This window comes from Panonychus citri, unplaced genomic scaffold (genome assembly GCF_014898815.1).
Source record: "Panonychus citri isolate SS breed McGregor unplaced genomic scaffold, ASM1489881v1 Contig00052, whole genome shotgun sequence".
Lineage (NCBI taxonomy): Eukaryota > Metazoa > Arthropoda > Arachnida > Trombidiformes > Tetranychidae > Panonychus > Panonychus citri.
In genome coordinates, this window is record NW_026515457.1 from 55,087 (window position 1) to 76,284 (window position 21,198).

At 30.8% G+C, this 21,198-nt stretch overlaps 4 protein-coding genes across 4 annotated transcripts; all 4 read left to right on the forward strand.

Moving 5' to 3' along the window:
- Positions 1 to 8,135: 8,135 nt before the first annotated feature.
- LOC128385844 (uncharacterized) lies at positions 8,136 to 8,997 on the forward strand. The gene is made up of 3 exons (XM_053344772.1): positions 8,136 to 8,611; positions 8,693 to 8,754; positions 8,832 to 8,997. Exons 1-3 carry the CDS (start codon positions 8,510 to 8,512, stop codon positions 8,995 to 8,997), a joined length of 330 nt encoding a protein of 109 aa, XP_053200747.1. The 5' UTR covers positions 8,136 to 8,509.
- Positions 8,998 to 9,056: 59 nt separating this feature from the next.
- Positions 9,057 to 11,583, forward strand: LOC128385845 (uncharacterized; the record flags this gene model as incomplete). The annotated part of the gene is given in 6 exon segments (XM_053344773.1): positions 9,057 to 9,320; positions 9,388 to 9,535; positions 9,631 to 9,694; positions 9,696 to 10,227; positions 10,293 to 10,398; positions 10,470 to 11,583. Coding segments are annotated over 6 exon segments (1,251 nt in total), but the record flags the coding sequence as incomplete, so codon positions are not given.
- LOC128385840 (uncharacterized) lies at positions 10,610 to 11,583 on the forward strand. The gene has a single exon (XM_053344768.1). The coding sequence runs from the start codon at positions 10,779 to 10,781 to the stop codon at positions 11,457 to 11,459; it is 681 nt and encodes a 226-aa protein (XP_053200743.1). The 5' UTR covers positions 10,610 to 10,778; the 3' UTR covers positions 11,460 to 11,583.
- A 479-nt stretch (positions 11,584 to 12,062) lies between these two features.
- LOC128385839 (protein LTV1 homolog) lies at positions 12,063 to 13,502 on the forward strand. The gene is made up of 2 exons (XM_053344766.1): positions 12,063 to 12,575; positions 12,669 to 13,502. The coding sequence occupies exons 1-2, from the start codon at positions 12,173 to 12,175 to the stop codon at positions 13,373 to 13,375; spliced, it is 1,110 nt and encodes a 369-aa protein (XP_053200741.1). The 5' UTR covers positions 12,063 to 12,172; the 3' UTR covers positions 13,376 to 13,502.
- Positions 13,503 to 21,198: the final 7,696 nt, after the last annotated feature.

Genomic DNA, 21,198 nt, shown 5'->3' on the forward strand with positions numbered 1-21,198 from the left:
TATTTAGGTTAACAATATTTCGCTATCTCCAATGATTTGGAATTTTCTTTGACCTACCATGTGTTTGACGCTCAGGCTGTTGATACAAAAAAATCGAAATCCTTATCGGGATGTTGAACGAACATAGAAATCGAAATGACAAATAAAAGTCAAAGTTTTAAAACTAAAAGTACATTCACTCATCACATCTTGAGCAATCAACCATTCAACTTTCTTCTGGAACAAAAGTAAACATGATGTCTAAATTGTTTGTCTTTTTGTTAATTGTTTCATCAATCATCTTTTCCACCATCGATTGTGGTCAAAAAGGAGCCAATATTGTTCTAAAGGATCAACATAGCCACACCGTTCTAACTTCCAACAAGAAGAAAGGTGACAATATTGTTCTTCATGATAATGAGCATGGAAATAATAACCACCATTACCATCATATTCCACATATACAACATTGGGGACACGGATGGGGACATGGATGGTAACTCGTTAACCTTTTTCTACACATCGTTCCTAATACATTTTTATCTGGTTATAATATACCATATGAATTAATCACTTTAGTTATTCTAATAAATAATAAATTAAAGGATTAATAATATTTCTCAATGAGCATGGAAATAATAACCACCATTACCATCATATTCTACATACCATCGAACATTGGGGACATGGATGGTAATCTGTTGACTTTTCTTTTATCTTTTCTTATTCTTTCCATCAGTAAATTGTTATCTGGTTAAAACAGAAAATACGAGTACACCAAATATTGTTCACTGAAATCTCTTAATTTGTTCATTAAATTTATCTAAGAAATGATATCATTTCTAACTTGGAAATTTCTTTCAATTTACATGAAAAACTTTCTAATCAAATTTTTAGAAGTTTTAATAGAGATCAAAATAAATTAAACTTATATACAGAAACGTAAATATGGAATTTATTAACTTGAAAATATAAGCCACTTAATTTTCTTCTCCATAGAAAATGAAACTTGAAATTTCATCATTAAAACCTCGGAGACTGAACATAAAAAGATGAACTGCTAGTGAATTAATACGAAGTAAGGCCGATTAAATAAGACCTTTTGTAAATGAGTCGAATAATTTTTGCATCGAAACTTGAGAACAGAGAATTTTTTCATGGTAAGTTATCAGTTTCTCACAAGATCTTTTTTATCCACAGTCATTCGGTCGCTAATTAAATCAAAAGAAATGATTTGGATTAATTGGTATTAAATTAAATAAATTTATTATACAATTTAAAACTATTTTTACAGTAAAAATTAAGAACATAAAAATGTATCAGTATCATTATTAAAGCTGCGGAATAAAACCTAATTAGAAGAAGATAATCCAGCTGATTGATAAAATTTCGAAAGATTACCATCCATGACCCCATCCGTGTCCCCAATGTTCGATGTGAGGAATATAATGATGATGTTCGTTATTGTGATGATCCCAATTATCATGAAGAACAATATTTTCACCTTTGTTTTTGTGATCATTAAGAATTGTATGACTGTGTTTATCCTTGATCACAATATTGGCTCCTTTTTGACCACAATCGATGGTTGAAAAGATAATGGATGAAACAATTAAGAGGAAGACAAATAATTTAGACATTGTATTTAATATTGTCTGAGGAGAAAGTTTAATGGTACAGTTGATGAACTTCAATTGATTGTTGTTTATGGTTCGAGATGCGATGAAATAATGTACTTTTTGTTTCGAAGTTCCCTCATTTATATGTTTTTCAGGTTTCCTTGTGATTTGAAAATAAAATCAATCTTTTCGAAATCAATGTAACATTTTCAGTACATATGATTAGCTGAAATCTTCCGGCTCAGTATTGAGTAATTGGGTGTTAATGAAATTAAAGATGAACACGTTGATTAAAATAAGAATAACAATTATTTTGTTGCTTATCTTAACTGATAAACCAATCCACACACAAGATAACAATGCAGCGACTAAATTGATTGTGTATGTAATCTCAAGAATATCTGCTACTTCCTCTACCGGTATACCGGTAATCTTTTCACTCATTTTGGTTACAAGATAACTAGAGAAGTACAAATGACATAAAAGGAATGGCGTTTGGAACGAAAAATACATTCACTCATCAAGTATCGAACAATCAATAACAACCATTCGAATTCTATCAACAAAAGTGAATTCTCTTCTCGAACAAAAGTAAACATGATTTCTAAATTATTTATCGTTCTCTTAATTGTTTCATCAATCATCTTTTCCACCATCGATTGTGGTCAAAAAGGAGCCAATATTGTGATCAAGGATAAACACAGTCATACAATTCTAAATGATCATAAGAACAAAGGTGAAAATATTGTTCTCAAGGATCAACATAGCCACACCGTTCTAACTTCCGACAAGAAGAAAGGTGACAATATTGTTCTTCATGATAATGAGCATGGAAATAATAACCACCATTACCATCATATTCCACATGTCGAACATTGGGGACACGGATGGGGACATGGATGGTAACTCGTTAACCTTTTTCTACACATCGTTCCTAATACATTTTTATCTGGTTATAATATACCATATGAATTAATCAACTTTTGTTCACTTTAATTATTCTAATAAATAATAAATTAAAGGATTAATAATATTTCTCAAATGATTTTTGTACAGGAGATTAATCAGAAAGTTCGTCAGGGTCCATTTGAGTTACTCCAGAACATATCTCAATGTACAAAAGCGTAATTGAGTTGCAAGCTTGTTCTCGTTCATTAATTATTTTTTAGTTAACAAGAAAATCGATCTAAAATCAATATCTATCAACCTCTCCCGTTTGTTTCATGGAAATTGATCAGATTGATGACCCACGTCAGATCATGACTTTAATCACACTCTAGAGCTCTTATCTATTATGTATCAACAAGGTTTCCAATTCGGCATTTGATTTCACCTCATTAAATTATCAGCTGAACAATTCAACGAATAGGTTAATAATCGAGAAAACAGAATAAAACAAATTGTGCAACTACTGTACTTAAGAAACAAGTCTATCCAAATCCATTATTGGAATAGTTTTGGTTCAATCATTGCCTGCATTGATTTAAATTCTATCCGTTACACCCTTTAATAAGCATCAACAAGAACGTAAATCGTTATGCCAATTGAACACCAACAAGTTTAAGCGAACAAGTTACGTTATAAAGATTATTTAAGTTTTTCTGATTTCAACTAATTAACTTTTTCGACTATTTAACGGCTAGTTAACAGTTTTGATCGAAATGCTCATTATCTAATCACAGTATTGTGTGATATAACTTATACAGTCGTGAAAAATGAGTTTCGAATGGTTTTTAATCATTCGCGCAGGTAGTGACTAAAATTAACAGATTAAACAATCAAGATAAGAAAAATCAATGAGTAAATCATCTAAGTCTTATCACTGATGATAAAGATTATCAATTGATTTTAGTAGCTAAGTTGCGCGAATGATTAAAAACCATTCGAAACTCATTTTTCACGACTGTATAAGTTTGAGATGAGTAGGAAAACAACAATCAATATTGTGACTATACAATCAATTGACCGGAGTAACTAAACTCAATGATTATTAATCAATGATTAACTTATCATAAACCCGAGATGTGATCATTGTAAATATTACATAATGTATTATTAATATTTCCAAAAGACCAAGTTTAGTTAAATGATTGAAGACAAATTAAAACAATATATTCACATGAAATAATTTAAACATGGTGATGGAAAAAAATGAGAAATTAAGAAGAAATTAGTTTATTGAGTCAACTTTTCAGCCAAAAATAGGCTTAGCCTTACGTCTCCATTTAGTTAATGGAGACATTGGAAGCTGATGGAATATGTATGAAAGTATCGAAAGAGGTTTATTATCGTAATGACCAGATAACGATTCAATAAACATATAATGAAAAAGAGAGGACGATTGAGGATTTTGATTAGAAATTACCATCCGTGTCCCCATTCGTGTCCCCAGTGTTCGATGTGAGGAATATAATGATGTTCGTCATTATGATGATGCCAATTGTCCTTGAGAATAATATTATCACCTTTCTTCTTATCGGTATTTAGAATTGTGTGATGATGTTTATCCTTGATCACAATATTGGTTCCTTTTTGACCACAATCGATGGTGGAGAAGATGATTGATGAAACAATTAAGAAAAACACAAACAATTTAGACATCATATTGACTGTTTTTGGAGTTAAAATTTCACTTGTAAAGCTTTTATTAATACTAACAACTTGCGTGTTTGAGATGCGATGGTGGAATGAATTTTTTGGTAAGAAGTTCTGACATTTATATAACGTTTGTTTTTCTGTAAAATTATTTGGATTAATATTCTTTTCCGCATTTTCTAAAAGGCTAACACATAAAGATTAAGCCATAATTAGGCTAGATTGATTAGTTCTTAATTGTTGAGTTAAACCCCATTACCTTATTATTTATTATTACCTTAAGTAATTTTGAAAAATGATTAATTTCAAGCGAGGAAGTAATTTACTGTTATTAGTAAGTAGCTTAATTTTTGAATAAATTAGTTCGGTTTTGAAAGAGATATAATATTTGTTGAGTATAAGTAGAGAAACAAATATCATATTGATCATACTAATAATTCATAAAGTTAACTCTCATTCAATTAAGTGTAAGCTGCGGATTAAATAGAGCAGTTGACCACAGGAATAGTAAAATGAATGAAAATATTTTCGAAACAAAAGTAGCATTCACTTATCGCATCTCAAACAATTAACAATAACCATCCGAATTTGATCAAAATAAGTGAGCTCACTTTCTCAACCCATAGTCAATATGATCAAAAAATTATTCTTTGTTTCTTAATATAATTAAAACATTGATTGATGAAATAATATTATTTCAAGTTTTTATTAATTTTTATTTTATTATAATTTTCTTAATTAAACCATCGATTGTGGTCAAAAAGGAACCAATATTGTGATCAAAGACAAACATCATCACACAATTCTTAATACCGATAAGAAGAAAGGTGATAATATTATTCTCAAGGACAATTGGCATCATCATAATGACGAACATCATTATATTCCTCACATCAAACATTGGAGAAATGTATGGTAATTCATCGATGAATTACGATTGTAATCAAGATAATTTCTCTTTTCATTGAACTTTGCCTTCAATTTCTGTGTTATTATAACGGCCAAACAATTTACGGTATTATTCAATATCTATTCTAGAATAGATGTTTATTTAATAGCCATTAAATATGTCGTTTATTTGTAAAATTCAAATAGATTTAGATATTGTACAATGCATTGTGTTCAATTCTTTTTTCGACCGTTGGATTTATCAAACTAGTGAAAATTCGCTTCGTGCTTTATTAGCTCACTCGATCGTGTACGGTTTGGTTTCGAATGGTGAAAATAAAAAAATAAGCCCAGCTAATCAATTTTCAAAACAATTCTGATCATGATGCAAATACAGACTTCAATCTGAACAAGTCCAGGCTAGCCGATACTGAAAGACGATTCCAACAGTTGACAATGCCTTAGTAACGATTAGGATTAGGATAAGTAACGATAATTTAATATTTGATTATTGATCTTAGGTTTATTATTAGCAGCATGAGGGTTGAAGCAAGTTCCAAAATGAACTGTAAAAAAATTTTATTATGGTTATTATGGAACTCAAAATCTCAAATTTTATAATTAACATGATAAAAAAAATGTTTACCTTTAGCCAAAATTCATTATCAATGTTTGTTAAATGACCAAGTTTGAAACCATTTCCAGGAAATAACAATCGATCCACTGTATTGAGAATCTAATGATAAAAAAGTTTATCTGACTAGATCTTAACAAAAGTATTATTATCGAACCTTTATTTTCGTTGAAACTTTTGTCCTGCTGAATTTGCTTATAGCGTAAAGATGAACACTTAATCTTTCATGCTGGAAAACAAGAAGAAATTGACAATTACAATTGTAATTGTCGAGTTAAAGTCCTTAATTCTTAATCCTAAGAATTTGTTTACTCTACTTACTTTGACAATACAAAGACCATTTATATATGAAATTAATGCAAGGAAGAAAGTAAGAAGTGTTGCCAAAAATGTAGCACAATGAGAAAAAACTTTCGAAGTCGTTTGAAAAATTAGGCCAAAAAAGATGAATGTATCTGCAGTTGCAACTGCAACTGTAAAACTAAACAACACTATGTACCGAATCGAATCAGCTGTTTTATCGTAATTGTAAAAATATCCGTCAATTTCCTTCAAAAGTCTTGTAATATTAATCTCATTGTTATTGTATCGTAATGCGATAGCAGCATCAATGCAAGAATGTAATCGAGACGTATAATAAGCTACGATGTATGAAAAAAAATTCCCAAGACCGTAACATGTAATAATTATGTGCAATACTGAATAAAACGTTATGAATCCCCATAGTAGTACAGTGATTCGCAATTTAGCAAGCTTGTAAAACCAAGGGTTAACGATGAATGGACCAGCTACGAATGCAATGCTGAAAGGAATTGCAGAGATTATCAATCGAGTAAAGAAAGTAGTGCTTATGAAAATATAATTGAGATATTCTCTCATTCGCCGATCAGTGAGTCGATAAAATTTTGGATCTGAAACCGTAGGAATTTTATTAATAAACTCGTACCAAATGATTTTACCTTTCATTTCAATATAAATCATCCATTCTCGAAGTATAATGAAACTTGTTAATCCAACAAATAAAGCTAAATTAACTGCCATGTGATCTTGTGAACGGAAAGCTACATCTCCCAAAGCGATTTGGATAGACTCATTTTCAGTTGAAAGCAAAAAAATTGAACGTAAAATATAAACAAGAAAGAAAACTCGAAGTAAGTTGATCCTAAGTTTGTAATAATTCACAATAAATAATTTGGTTGTTCCCTCTAAATAATAACCAAGATGAGGTACAAGGAAAATCTCGTAGAATATATTGAACCGAAGAAGGGACTTGATGGTCTGTCCCCTGATATCGATGTCATCCCGAGGTAAACCAATAATCAATCGATAAACTTGCCTCAAGTTTTCAAATGGCGAATTTTTTTTTCCCTTTAAAGATTTCATTATGCTCCACCTGAACCACTTTTCTGATGACCAAACTCAAACTGAATAAGATAACTTATTAATACAACTGTATAATTTATCTATTAGTTAATATTCACAGAGTTGCTCCTTTGATATTGATGATTTGCAATAGATAAAGATAAATGTTGAATCAATTCTTTTGAGATTGTAAGAGAAACTAACAAAACAAATTCTCGTCCTTTTAATTCCTATGGCGATTGATTAAATCTATTATTCGCATGGAACATCGAATTAAATTTCAATCCAATTCCTGAGTGAAACGAGAAATTGATTTGTAAAAATTTACACAATTGATTATCTAAGATATACAATGTGTTTACATTATACTGTTTGTATTATACATCAAATTATATCGATTCTAATTGTTTCCATTTTCTTAATTTTCAGCGAGTAATTCGTTTGTCAAGAATTGTTTCATGTTCTTACCTTTGAATCAGGTGACTTTCTTTGCGACATTTGTCCTCGAAGAAGTACTTTCACTTTACAGATATTCTATATCTTCGTCGCTTTTTTATGGGAAACCTGAGACTCGTAAGGAACTAATTTCATTGATAGTACTATTTAGCCAAGATGAAACCATACCCTTAGGAATTACTCTGAACTTGCTGCAAAAAGCTCTCAATATTGATTCTTCTAGTCTGATCTAACAAAGATTAGGCCTATTCATCATCCGACGCTGTTCACCAAATTAAATCGAAAAATACACAAGAGATTATCTGTATAAACTGAGAACAGACTTACAGTGTTTCCCGTTTGAAGAAACCAAAATTTCAAATGACAAAACCTTTTTTTCATTTGAAAAAATCACCAAATGAAGAAACCAAGATTTCATTTGAAGAAATCAAAATGATTTTTATTGATTTTTAATTGTGATTAATTTCGATTCAAAATTGAATTTGAATCAAATCTACAAGCACAATTAATGTGAAACTTCATTTTTAGACCGATTTTCGACAAAAATTAATTAATGAAAAATTAAGGTCCGAAATCTCAACCAATTGGTGACAATTGTTATACGAGTAAAAGCATTGGGGTTCTCATTTGAAAGTTTGGTTTCTTCAATCGGGAAACACTGTATGACATAGTCGATGCTGTCAAATTTCAAAAAGATCAAAAAATGACAAATGAATGACCGACGTCAGAACTAAAAAAACAATCCATCTCAAATAAATGAAATAAATTATTCCAAATAATCTTCAATTGTTGAAAAGATGCGAGAAGCAAATTAAAGGTAAATGGCGAAACGATTTTGAAAAAGATTCTGTTAACCGGCTGATCGGTTACCATGACAACACACGTTGGATTCACAATTTTCTCTTGTTTTTGTTGACTTAATTTCTTATTTTGATTTGCTTGATTCTTCAAATAGAGTGAAATTAATTAATTAATTATGGCTGATTTTCTAAATCAAGTATTCCACTCTTCTGTCCCATTCAATCAAACAATCCAGTTAATAAATCAAAATAGGAACTTTAAATCTATTTATAATCGGGTGAGTCAATTATTCTCATTTTCAGCTTTTCGGTTTATTTATTTGGTTTCTTTTTCTTCTTTCGATCGAATTGATTTTCAGGATAATAAATATCATGATACCTTCCAGTCTCATATTAATTCTCTTTCTTCACCAACTAGAAGGTAAGTCTTAATTGTTTTGTTCCAATCAGCATGTTGAGATTGAAGATTAACAATTTTCACTTGTTTTCTATTTTTAGGGTACATGGATTTCTGCTTATTCAAGAATATCTCATGGAAATGCCAAATGAACTTTTAGGAGAGAATTTCAAAATTGGGCTTCTTGTGTCTCATACATTGAGGTTGGAAGGTTTATTTCCTCATGATCCATTCCTTTTCGATAGATTCACCCTTCCAATCCTGTGAATATTTGTATTTCATTTTTCTTTCAATCTTTTCTAGGGATCAAACTGGACTGGTAAAATATCGCTCTAAAACTCTTGGATAAACTACTGTTAGTAGGTCATAACGATGACAATACTCGACGTAAATTAAGTCTTCACATTGTCAGTCAAATAGTTGAATATATTTGCCGTAACAATTATATCATTGAGAAATGTGATTCAGCTTTAGTTTATAAAGTACTTCTTACTTGTGTCACCAAATATCCCGGATCTTGTGGCTCTAAAAAAAATATTATCAACACTTTCATCAGTAAAAATATTCAAAGTTGCAATAGTGGTTTTCAGGTGAATATAAACTGTCAACAATTGCAATTAACGAATCAAATCTAAATTTCCTTCTTTTTTTCTTTAGATTTTGGTCTCAATATTGGCTAATATTCATTATTGTCCAACTCCCGGTCAGTCAAATGCAACAGCTAAAAATAGTTGGTTTGACCATTTTTGTTCCGTTATCGACAATATGAACTCTATTTTGGATAGATTTTCATCATGGGGAGTTCGTAAGTAAAGTCAACAATCAATCAGTTCAATTGATTATTATTCAATCCACGTTTGGTTTACTTATTTTTCTACTTTTTTCCGTTTTCTCTTACAGCATTTGAAAGTCTCAAACTTACAAATAAAAAACTACCAACCTTATTGAACTACATGAGAAGGAAAATTTTATCGCCGAATGAAATTGGAACAAAGTTACAAAGCTTTGGCTCTTGCCTGTAAAATGCTACAAGATCCTTGTACCACCGGTTATTTAGTTCCTGTAACTTGTATATTACAATTAATCTCTCGAGCTTCATTGGTTAAACTTGATGTTCTTTATGTTAAAGATCCTTGTCTTGCATTAACAATCTTGTCCATTCAAATGCATTCTCTCAGTGTCTTAGAGCAATTAATTTCCGTCCTACGAAAAGTTTTAATTATTCATTCAAAGTTAATCTATGCAAGTTTAATTGGAATCATGGAAATTGCTACGAACACGAGTGACTCGTTACAAAAGTCTATTACTTTAACAACGTCATCATCACCAGCAGTCATGTCCAAATTGTGTATCTTTGATTTGAAAAATCATTGCTATCGAATATTAAATCAATGGTTTACCGTAACTGGACCTAACATGATGATTGATAAAGATTCAGCTGATTCTCTATTCAAACACTTTATGATGGATATGAAGCTTGGACAGAAACAAATTGAGGTAAAAATGAAAAGACTGGAAGTTTCATAGTAAAGAATTTAATTCAATTTTCTTTTCATTTTCAGCTGAGAAACATCAAAAAGGATAAATCAGGGAAAAATTCTGATGCCGCCTTATCAACGCCCTTCATTAAGGATAAGTTGAATTCGCTACATTTCAATTGTTTGAAAGGTATTTATCTCTTTTTGTATTATACATCAAATTATATTGATTCTAATTGTTTCCATTTTCTTAATTTTCAGCGAGTAATTCTGTTGAAGAATTGTTTCATGTTCTTACCTTTGGATCAGGTGACTTTCTTTGCGACATTTGTCCTCGAAGAAGTACTTTCACTTTACAGATATTCTATATCTTCGTCGCTTTTTTATGGGAAACCTGAGACTCGTAAGGAACTAATTTCATTGATAGTTCTACTTAGCCAAGAAGATGAAACCATACCCATAGGAATTACTCTGAATTTACTACAAAAAGCTCTCAATATTGATTCTTCTAGTCTGATACGAGAATTTTGTCTTGAATCATTAAGATCTCTCAACGGAATAGTTAACCCTATGAAAATATTAAGAATCAATGAAACTTCTGCCACCAACCCATTCACATACGAAGATACTGAGAATGATGAAAATGTTCTAAATGAGCATGAAATCGTAACCACTGAGAATTCATGTCCAGAGGAGGAAAAGAATCAAGAAAAGGAGAAAACTGAAGAGCTCACCGAGAAACCACCCGAAGAACCGATTGATGGAAATTCCGACAAAGCTCTAATCACACCAACTTCTCAAACAAATGGTGATACTCATGAAGTGGAAACTGATGCTGATGACGAACTTGAAGGTTTTGACAATCTAGATGAAGACACTAAAACTACCGATGTAATAATGATTCAAGAAGATTCTAAAGAGATTGATAATTCTCCTGGAAATGGGGATTGTATTGTTTACGATGTTGAAAGTGGTGACACAGTTAAAACAAGTAAAAGTGACACCGGAGATAAAGATGATGACCTGGAAATTGTAAGCGTTAAATCAGGTATCAATGCAGTTAAACGAGATTCTGACATTGTCATTACCAGTCCAAGTAAAAGGAGCAGAATTGTTCAAGAAGATTCTCAATCATCAAGTCGCTCATTAACCATAATAGAAGTACCAACAACAATTATCCATGAAATCGGCGAATCGAGTGGGGAAATGATTTCTGATTCCGACATAATCAAAGATTTTATTGCCGATTAAATCTCTAATCAGAAAAAGTAAATCTCTCTAGTGTTTAAATTGAAAAAAAACTATTTTCTATCACCAGTTTTTCCATTACTGTTTCATTTTGAATTGATTAAATCAATTTTCCAACACCAGTGAATCGATTTAAATGATTACAATACATTTGATTAGACTCAAAATGATTATTTATTTATTCGATTTGACTAGTGTTCGACATCTTTTCGTGTTTCTGTTCGTTCTTTATACAAACATATGAGATTATGAGAATTAAAGTGGAAGATGAAACTATTAATGATAACAATAAAAGTTTACGTGAATTGTGGTAGGCCTAAAGTTAATCGTAATTGATGTAATTATAAAAATGATTTAAGTGATTATTGTTTGACTTGGAGAGGGGCACAAATACGTACAAGTAAATTAGTTGATTATAATCGATAACAAATTAGTTAATTCGGGAAGTAATAAGGAAGATAAAATCGCAACGATTCGTTGGTGAAACGAAATGGAAAAGAAGAAGCAAAATCGAAACACTAACAAAACATTTCGATTCGAAATCTGACCAATCGATAGTATTGAAAATCGAATCGATTGATACTATCGATTTGGAACATGTGTTCATTAAATCAGTTGACTTTAAATTCGTTTGTTGTGATTTTGTTGTGATGGTTTATTAGATCTAATTGTTGATTAGTTTTGGTTTTAATTCAGTTATATATTGATAATCAGCTATGGATCCAGATATTTTTCAAGCTCTTGACGATGATTTTGACCTCGATAATCCAGCCAATCAATTAACCGATGATTATTTAGCTGAAATTTTGGATGGTGGTGTTGATCAAGACTTTGAGTGTGTTGGTGAAGAGGATAAAGGTAACCCTGGTTATTCAATTGCTCGATTTGAAAAGGAAAGGTTGGTATACGATGATGGAGAGACTGGGGAAGATTTTGAACTGCCACACGGAAAAGAATTTGATCCATGGGGTGACCATGAAGGTGAAGATGATGAAGAGGACAATGATTTTCCAGGTGAATTGGGAAAAAAATTTTCCAAAGAAGAAACCAAATCGGTTTTTACTGATTATTCGTACACCTCATCAGTTGTACCTCGAAATGCTGGATTAACCTTGATTGGTGAGTTGTGGAGATTTTTGATTTTATAAGAGAAAAACATTTATCAGAGTTGAGACTAAGATTTTCATGTTTTTTCACTTTCACTTATTTTAGATGAAAAATTTGAAGAAATGTTTGAAAAGGAGTATGCTGATGATATGGACATGGGAGCTCTCGATCTTGATGATATTGAAGGACCTTTGGACGCAAATTCAGCTTTAAAACAATTGATTGAAGAGCAGAATGAAATGCTTGAAACAGGGAAAATTTCTGATGAAGATAAATTAAAAACTTTACTATTAAATGGTTTAGATGGTGAAGAGAAAGATTCAGACGATGAAAGTAATTTAGTTCAATTGGAGATTGAATTAGATGCTGGTAAACACCGGGAAAGACTTTACGATTGTGAATCAATTTTATCAACTTATTCAACTCTCTACAATCATCCAAAGATGATTCGTACAGCAACCAGGTCATCTAAAAAGATAAACATTGATCCAGTTAATGGAATTGTTGTCCCACCAAATACTGGATTAACCAAGAAAAATTTAAGAGAATTAGATGGCAGCGATAATATGGAAAAGTGTTCTGATGTAAGGTCCAACTATTCAAGAGCATCGAGGATTAAAGATCTTTCCGAAAGAGATCCAACCGAAACTCCAGAGGAAAGGAAAGCAAGAAAAATGGCCTTCAAGGAATTGAAACGAGAAAGAAGACTGGAAAAGAAGGCCAATAAAACGGCATTTAAATTGGAAAGTGATGTTCAGAAACGGGATCTGGTTCGTTTAAAGAATGGAGTTAATACCATGAAATTGGTTTAAATTAAAGTGAAAGTTTATTCGTATTTTTGTTTTGACTATTTATACAATGTTGGAAAAAATGATTCAATGAGAAGATGAATTTTCAAAGTCTTCTGATTCTACAAAAAAAATAAAAGTTTCTCTCTTACATCAGCTGTATAAGTTGATTGAACATTATTAATCCTCTCAGTTTAGAAACAGTTTCACCAAAGAGATTAACTGGATAAATGGATTACCAACTTTAGCTTTCGTCCAGAAAGTATGAATATTATTTTCACCTGACAGGTAAACAGTCATTTGAAAATAAATCGAAAAAAAAGTTATCAAAGATGTTAATGTATGTAAGCAAAAACATAAGAAAATAACAAATAAACAATCGAGAAAAAAGTTGGTATAAGAATGAAATGGAAAAACGGATTAACCGGGTTATTGGAATAACAAATCGAAGCAAATGAATAAGATGATGAAGATGGCGAGGTAAAGATGTTGCTTCTTAATCCTTATATTGTCCATTAATCTTTCTATTGGTCCATAATCGCAGCATTGTAACGATTGGCACGAATAATTGGTAATAAGATGTCTCGTTTTCGTCGACCCTTCATCACAATAGTGTCACCACCTTTCTTACCATTTTTACCTTCCTCTTTCCAGACAATGTCACCCCATTCGTTCATGATGATGGTATCATGGTCTTTGTCTTTTCCAGCGCTCACCATAACTATTACCTGGATACACAAGAAAATGGCCAAAAGAAGAAACTTTGTATTAACAAACATGATGATTGAAGTTTAAGGTGATGATTTAAGAAGAAGAAGAAAACAAAAGAAATCAACTGATGATAGTTAAACAATTGACAACTGACAACTGATACATTTAACCAGAAAACGAATCGTTTTTATATACGAAACGAAAATCATCTCATTCTACCATCAACTCATTTTAATTTGTTTTGCTGATTATTATCGTTGATCGTTACATGTTGATACTTGAGAAAAAGAAGAAACCTTTTCACGGTCATTAAATTTAAATACATTCTGATGATTAAAGATAATTACTGATGATGGACTAATGATAAAAACCTCAAGTTAACAAGTTAAATGTTGTTACCACGTAAATGATAACAATTAATAAGTTCCAATTCACTTTCTGTTCAACCAAAATGTTGAACATTTTTTTTGTTCTACGATTGTTGCTGCTCAAATCACCGGACTGGAAACAATCTATTAATTATAATCATCGTAATTTACTTATATTTATAAAGATAATCACACTCTCAAAGTATATTAAGAAGATCATTGATCTTAATGTTTAGTTAGTGTTTCGTTTTTTTGCTTCTTCTTTTTCCTTTTCGTTTCACCAACGAATCGTTGCGATTTTATCTTCCTTATTACTACGCTTCCCGAATTAACTAATTTGTTATCGATTATAATCAACTAATTTACTTGTACGTATTTGTGCCCCTCTCCAAGTCAAACAATAATCACTCAAATCGCTTTTATAATTACATCAATTACAATTAACTTTAGGCCTACCACAATTCACGTAAACTTTTATTGTTATTATTAATAGTTTCATGATAATCTAAAATATTCATCAAACAATTATCACTCTTTCTTTCATTTGATTTAAATTATTGTTTCAATTTTTATGCGAAATTATCGTTCTATTAATAATTGTTATAACAACTCTTTGCCGTTAATTAGCTATAATTATTAATAAATGACTTTTTTGGGCTACAAAGTTGGTTTCATAATAAAAATGTACTTAATTATAAATGTTGAAATAAAAAAGTGAATAAATTGATTGTTATTTAACGTTCGATCCATCCAACGTTGTTAAAAGTGAAGTATTTCTGATCAGAATTTACTTACCTCATCTTACTCAGCAATGATAGCTTGCAATTATGGTTATTGGTTTTAATTGTTAGTGATTTGGCTGTATTATTTCAACCAATTTATCAAGACATTGAAATATTAACATGTATTAATAGGATTGTGATACAACTTTGAGCGCTTATAACTGATTACCCAAAACGTTCATCTCTGCAAATTAGCGTTAAATAATTGTGAAGGAGTCAGTTTGGTTGATCAATTTTTTGATGAAAAGATAACTTGTTACTTGCTAATTTCAATAATTATCCTCGAGATTTTTAATCATTTGTTGCATTTTTACAATGTTTTATAAAAAAATTTACAGGTACTATAAGTAAATGAATAGAGTATTTTAGTAACTTATACTGTTTAAGTTGAAACTTTCAACAATTGATTATCATCAAATGATCATAGTTTTAATTGCTAAAAAGAGTTCCCCTTTGATTTGATCAACCAGATAGATGAAAAAAGTTTTTCAATTAGTTTTCAATAGATTCAGCTCATTAGTAATGGTCGAAATTATCATAATCACTATCAGGTCATGACTAATTAATCTCTAATATCCTTCTAATGTCATAACTAAAATAAAAACTTCTGTTTAGCTTACCAAGATAGATGAGACCTCTACAAAAAATGTTATTTATAGCGATAAGTTGAGAAAGTCAGTATGAAATCTTAATTCGATAGAATCTGAAATCCCGAGAGGTCAGTGTCAAGAGTCTATTTAATTTAACTTTTTACAAGTAAACGTCCTCTCAATAACAAGTATTTGCGTGAATATTTGTAGCTTTTATGATTTGGACCAAGGTGGAGGAATTAATGATACTGTTTTCAAAATTTAGCATACAAGAATCAGAATATTCAATAATCATGAAAAATTGTGAATAGAGAGCTGAAAGTCTCAATTTTCGAAATAAGCTGAAAAATCAATGGAAAATCAGTAGTTTTACATTTAATTAGTTGTTTTAAAAATGTTCATTTTAAAAAATTTAATTTGAAAAGCTCCATAGTTTTAGCATGGAGGAAAAGTTCAATTTAACATGTAAAAAATTTTCCTCTTCAACTTTTTGTCTTTCTTGTATCATTTCCTATGTTAAAACTCTAAAAAATTTAAAAAGAGGCAGTTACACTAAATGGATAATTTCGAGGGTATTTAATTTATGAAAAAATTAGTTTCAGATTTATTAATTTGACATAAGAGACCAGAAGAATAATCAAAAAACCATTTCTATCACCAACAGTTTTCGAAACAATTAATTTGCAAAATCGGTATAATTAATTTCCTCCACCTTGGTATATTCTAGTACCCACTTAAGTTAATACTTTCTGTATCTGTGATGCAACTTTTTTCATCAATTAACAAAACCAATTGACCATAACAACAATCATCATATACAGGTCAATAAATAACTATATGAAACAAATTTGAAAGTTCATAGCGAATAGATGATAGAGAACTGATTAATTAAAAATATTTCATATTAAAATTCAGGTCTTCATTTATTATGAGCCACATTTTCACAGAATTTTGTCAAATGGTTTACGAACAGTTCAATTTCGAAAAAAAATCGAAAAAATCAATCTGTTAATTGGGAATCGCCTTTGAAGCTCTATAACTAAAAAACCGATGATCAAAAAGAAACAAAAAAACTAAATTATATACAACTTGGTGATCTAAATAACATATGTGAATTCGAAGTGTGAGCAACAAAGCGTTCTGAAGATATTCGAATTTGAAATTTCGGCAAAATTAAAAAGCGCGAAAATTCAAATTCTCTATGGAAATTAACATGGGATTAACAAAATGATTTTTGGGTTTTTTCGATCTTAATTAATTTCTACGAAAACCACTGATCAGAATTAAATAAAAATTGGTCTCAATATAAATTACGGAATGTGCTTTCTATTAATGTTTAATTCTATTAATTAATCATGCTTTAAGAACCTGTAATTTTTTGTCAAATTTGTTCCATAAAGTTATTTATTGCCCTGTATATCTTTATCTATCTCTTTCTCTTTATCTTAATTGCTTTTTTAATTATTATTTTCTTCATTTACCCTTTCCCATGATTTGTAATTTTTTCTCTTTCTCTTCTCTCTTTCTACAAATTTTTTTACTCTCTGACTTTAATTTTTCTTCTCTTTCTTTCTTCATTCTTTCCCTTCACCCACAATCAACAACAAAATTGTATTTCTCTTTCTCTTTCTCTCTTTGCTATTTGTGATCTTATTGTGATCTTAATTGTGTCTCTTCCTTTCCCTGACTATTTCCTTACCATACCGGGTGATTGATATGGCGGAACTCCTTACCTTCCCTTTTGTGTTTTTAAGTTGATCCGGTAGCCCGAATCAACTTATTTAAATAACACCAAAATCTTTAATCAGAATCTCATTATTAGAATCAAAATAACCAGACTTTTACCTCAACTAATTAGAATCTTATAGTGATAATTTAAACCTCAATCTCGATAATTGTCTGAGCGTAATTGTCTGAGCGTAAGCGAAGACTTTACTTCGAAAATTCAAAGTTTGCTGGAACGATAGCGATCGTAATTTTGGTCCAATCTTTACCAAATTTCCAGAATAGGTTCAGATGATGGTTCTCATCACCTGTATAGTTTTTGATAAAGATTGGCCCACTCCCAAAAATTTGTAATTTTTCTTTACGCTAGATAGTGACAATGGCAATTCTTCATGGCAACGAGCAAAATGCCGCTTCTTTTAAATTTTTCTTTTTCGTTCTCTTTCTTTTCTTGCTTTCAGACTCTTTCTTTCAATCTCTTTCTTTCTTTATCTTTCTCTCAGTCTTTTTCTCTCAGTCTCGTCCTATCAATCTCTTTCTTTCAGCCTTTCTCTCTTTTCTTTTTTCTCTTTGCTCTTTATCCTTCTTTAACTATCTTTCTCGCACGCACTTCTCAGTCTCACTTTTCTGAGTCACACACGCGCCCAGACGTCACTGCCGCTTACAGTATGCCTAGTTAGTTGTCATCTTTACTGTCAAAGTCAAGTAACCTGATTTATAGATAATTTTATTCCCTTTCTTATTTCCATTCATTTTCTCACAAATTATAAAAGGTCAATTAATTAATTTAGGAAGTTTAACTAATAACAATAACAATTAACTCAGTAACCATTATTAGTTTTGTTCTCAGGGTAATAAAAAAATCAGCACTTTTACCGGAAAATAGATTAATTAAATAATAGATAGACAATTAACCCACCTAATCAAACTAGTATAAAAAAGTAACAATCGAAATAATTATCATCAGAATGTCTTCATCTCTCTGAGTATCTACATCTCTTGATCAGTCCAGTCAGTTTAGTTCATCAACTTTAAAATTTACTTCTGTGTCAAATCTAGTTTTTTTTATCCTCCTCTTTCAATTTGTGTTCAATCTCATTTCATTAATTCTTCTAATTTATGTTTAATCTAATTTCTATCAATCCCCTTTCTTTCTAATTATTGATCAACTATCTGAATGTAATCTAATAAAATGTATTCAACCAACAACCTCAACTGCACTTTGTCACGATTCCAATGTTACCACTCGACATCTACCCGCTCAATCAACCCGCTACCGTTAATCTAAAATTCACAAAGTGAACCAATTTCTCATCTCCTTCTTATCAATTATTTTCCCTTTCTATTATTGTTTATCGTAATTCTTTAATTTTTACTCTTAATGTCCAATCAATTCCCTTCTTTTCTTCAACCTTACAAATAAAAATACTTAAAAATTTCTAACGTGACATATCCATTTATGTTAAAATTCACTATCGTCATGTACATTTTCTAATTGAAAATGTTAATTACAAGGAATCAATAGATGGCGATAGTGAAAACCGAGTTTTCTTAAGTGGGTACTGGAGTGTTTGTGTTGTGCAATTCAAAAGTTATGGCTTATCGAAGTTTATGAGGCCACCAGTGATTCCTCTTAAATCCCTTTTGCAAATCGATCTGAAACACGTAGACTTATAGAAGCTACATAAACAATCATTTATGGTTAAAAGGTAGGTTCTTAAAAATGACCTCGAGGAATGTTTTCATTTCTAGGCTGGATGATCTCTAGATCATATTTGAGAAGCCAACACGTCAAATAACTTTTTCTGTTGTTAATCACTATAACAATACAGTTGGTGAAAATTAGTTCGACGGTGGTTTAAGATCATTCCCGCAGGTATCTCAAGGGAACAGTGATAGGGTTAGTTAATCAATTTAACTTTATCAATATTTAGATAACAAAGAGCATTGAAATAAAGTGTGTTGCAGTTAAAAATGGTAAATTATCTTACTTTAGATTATGATGATGACGAGAATGATAAGAGTGATAAAAATGATGAAGAAACAATGATAAAGATGAAAAAGTAAACAAGAAATTTAACATTAACAATATTTATTAGAGTAAATGAACAAAATGTCTGCATCGGACTTCATGACATTTGTTGATTCTTTTCGTGAAATTTTCTACTGTATTCGATAACATTTGATTGGTCACACATTTAAATTTTTCGACTATCATTGATTTTAGTTGAGTTAATGTTTTAGGTTGACATTGTCGAACCTGTTCTTCAACGTAACCCCAAAGAAAATAATCGAGAGGGTTAAGGTCACACGAGCTTGTGGGCCATTCGAACTCACTTCTTCTACTTATTAATCTAAACCTGGAATAACGTTTGAGTAATGCGACCGTTTCATTGGGGCAATGAGGTGTTGCTCTATCTTGTTGAAACCAAGATCTATTAATTATGTCACCATATTTAATCAGTTCTAGAATAAAATATTGATTTATGGATTCCGGGTAAATGATTTGATTAACATTACTGGTGAAAAAATATGTACCGATAATACAATAAGTAACCACATTGACTACTATTTTGATTGTTAGTTTTGTTGTTTAAATTAATTATGCCTAAAGCTATAGCCTTTCGCCAAGAAATCAACCGATTTACTTATTTCATCATTATCATGGTAACATTGCGATTTCCTGTGATTTAAAAGTTGAAATCAGAACAATTGATAAATGGAGAAGTCGCTAGAATCAGAAGCGGTGATTTGAAAAATGATTACGTGAATTGTAAATCATCAAGTTTTACCATCAGATGATTAACTCAATATCGTATTGAGACACCATGAAGACCTTTCGAAATTTTGTAAATCGCTATTCGAGTCAATGGCTGACAGTAATGAAGGTTAAAATTAGCAATGATGGCTACCCATTAAAATACTAAATTTGATTGATAGAGTTGAATTGATTAATTGTGATTATCACTGTTCACTTGTGATACCTGCGCAAACAATATGCAATGACCCTCAAACTAACTTTCGCCGAATGTATATGATCATATCTGCAAAAAATATCATGGCAGTATGTATCACCATTCTCGAAATATTATCTAAGTAAAATTCCGGTTTGGACGCAATTGTGACCTAGCACGACATTTAAGATATGTTTAGATTAGACAAAACCTTGTTTTTATATGTTCTATCAGAATTATAACCTTATTTTAAGTTCCAAAAAAGTCAACTTTCAGATGGATCATTTCGATCAACCTAGTATTGATGTCTCAGACGTTGCGCTAATTGCACTTTGATTTTTAAATTGCTCATCAAAATTTTCAAACCTCCCTACCCAATTTGAACTGCAATATGAATAGAAAAAACAAATGTATGATTTGTATTATCACTTATTTGTCAAGCTTTATTTTGCAATATTAGTTTCGAAAGTAGCTACAAGTGAGCATTCATTTTGTCTGATTAAGCATAACAATAACAGTTTTGTCCAGATGCATTAACAAAAGACGATACATAAGATTTCATTGGCAGGCCGGCACTAGTGAAATTGTTATATAATCGTGATTCTAGCTCTTTGCCTGATGATCCATTATCTGAACCATTTCCTGAACCTGATGAATTTGAGCCAGCAGCAGCAGATGAAGCAGCAGCACCGGATGAAGCAGCAGCATCAATACCAT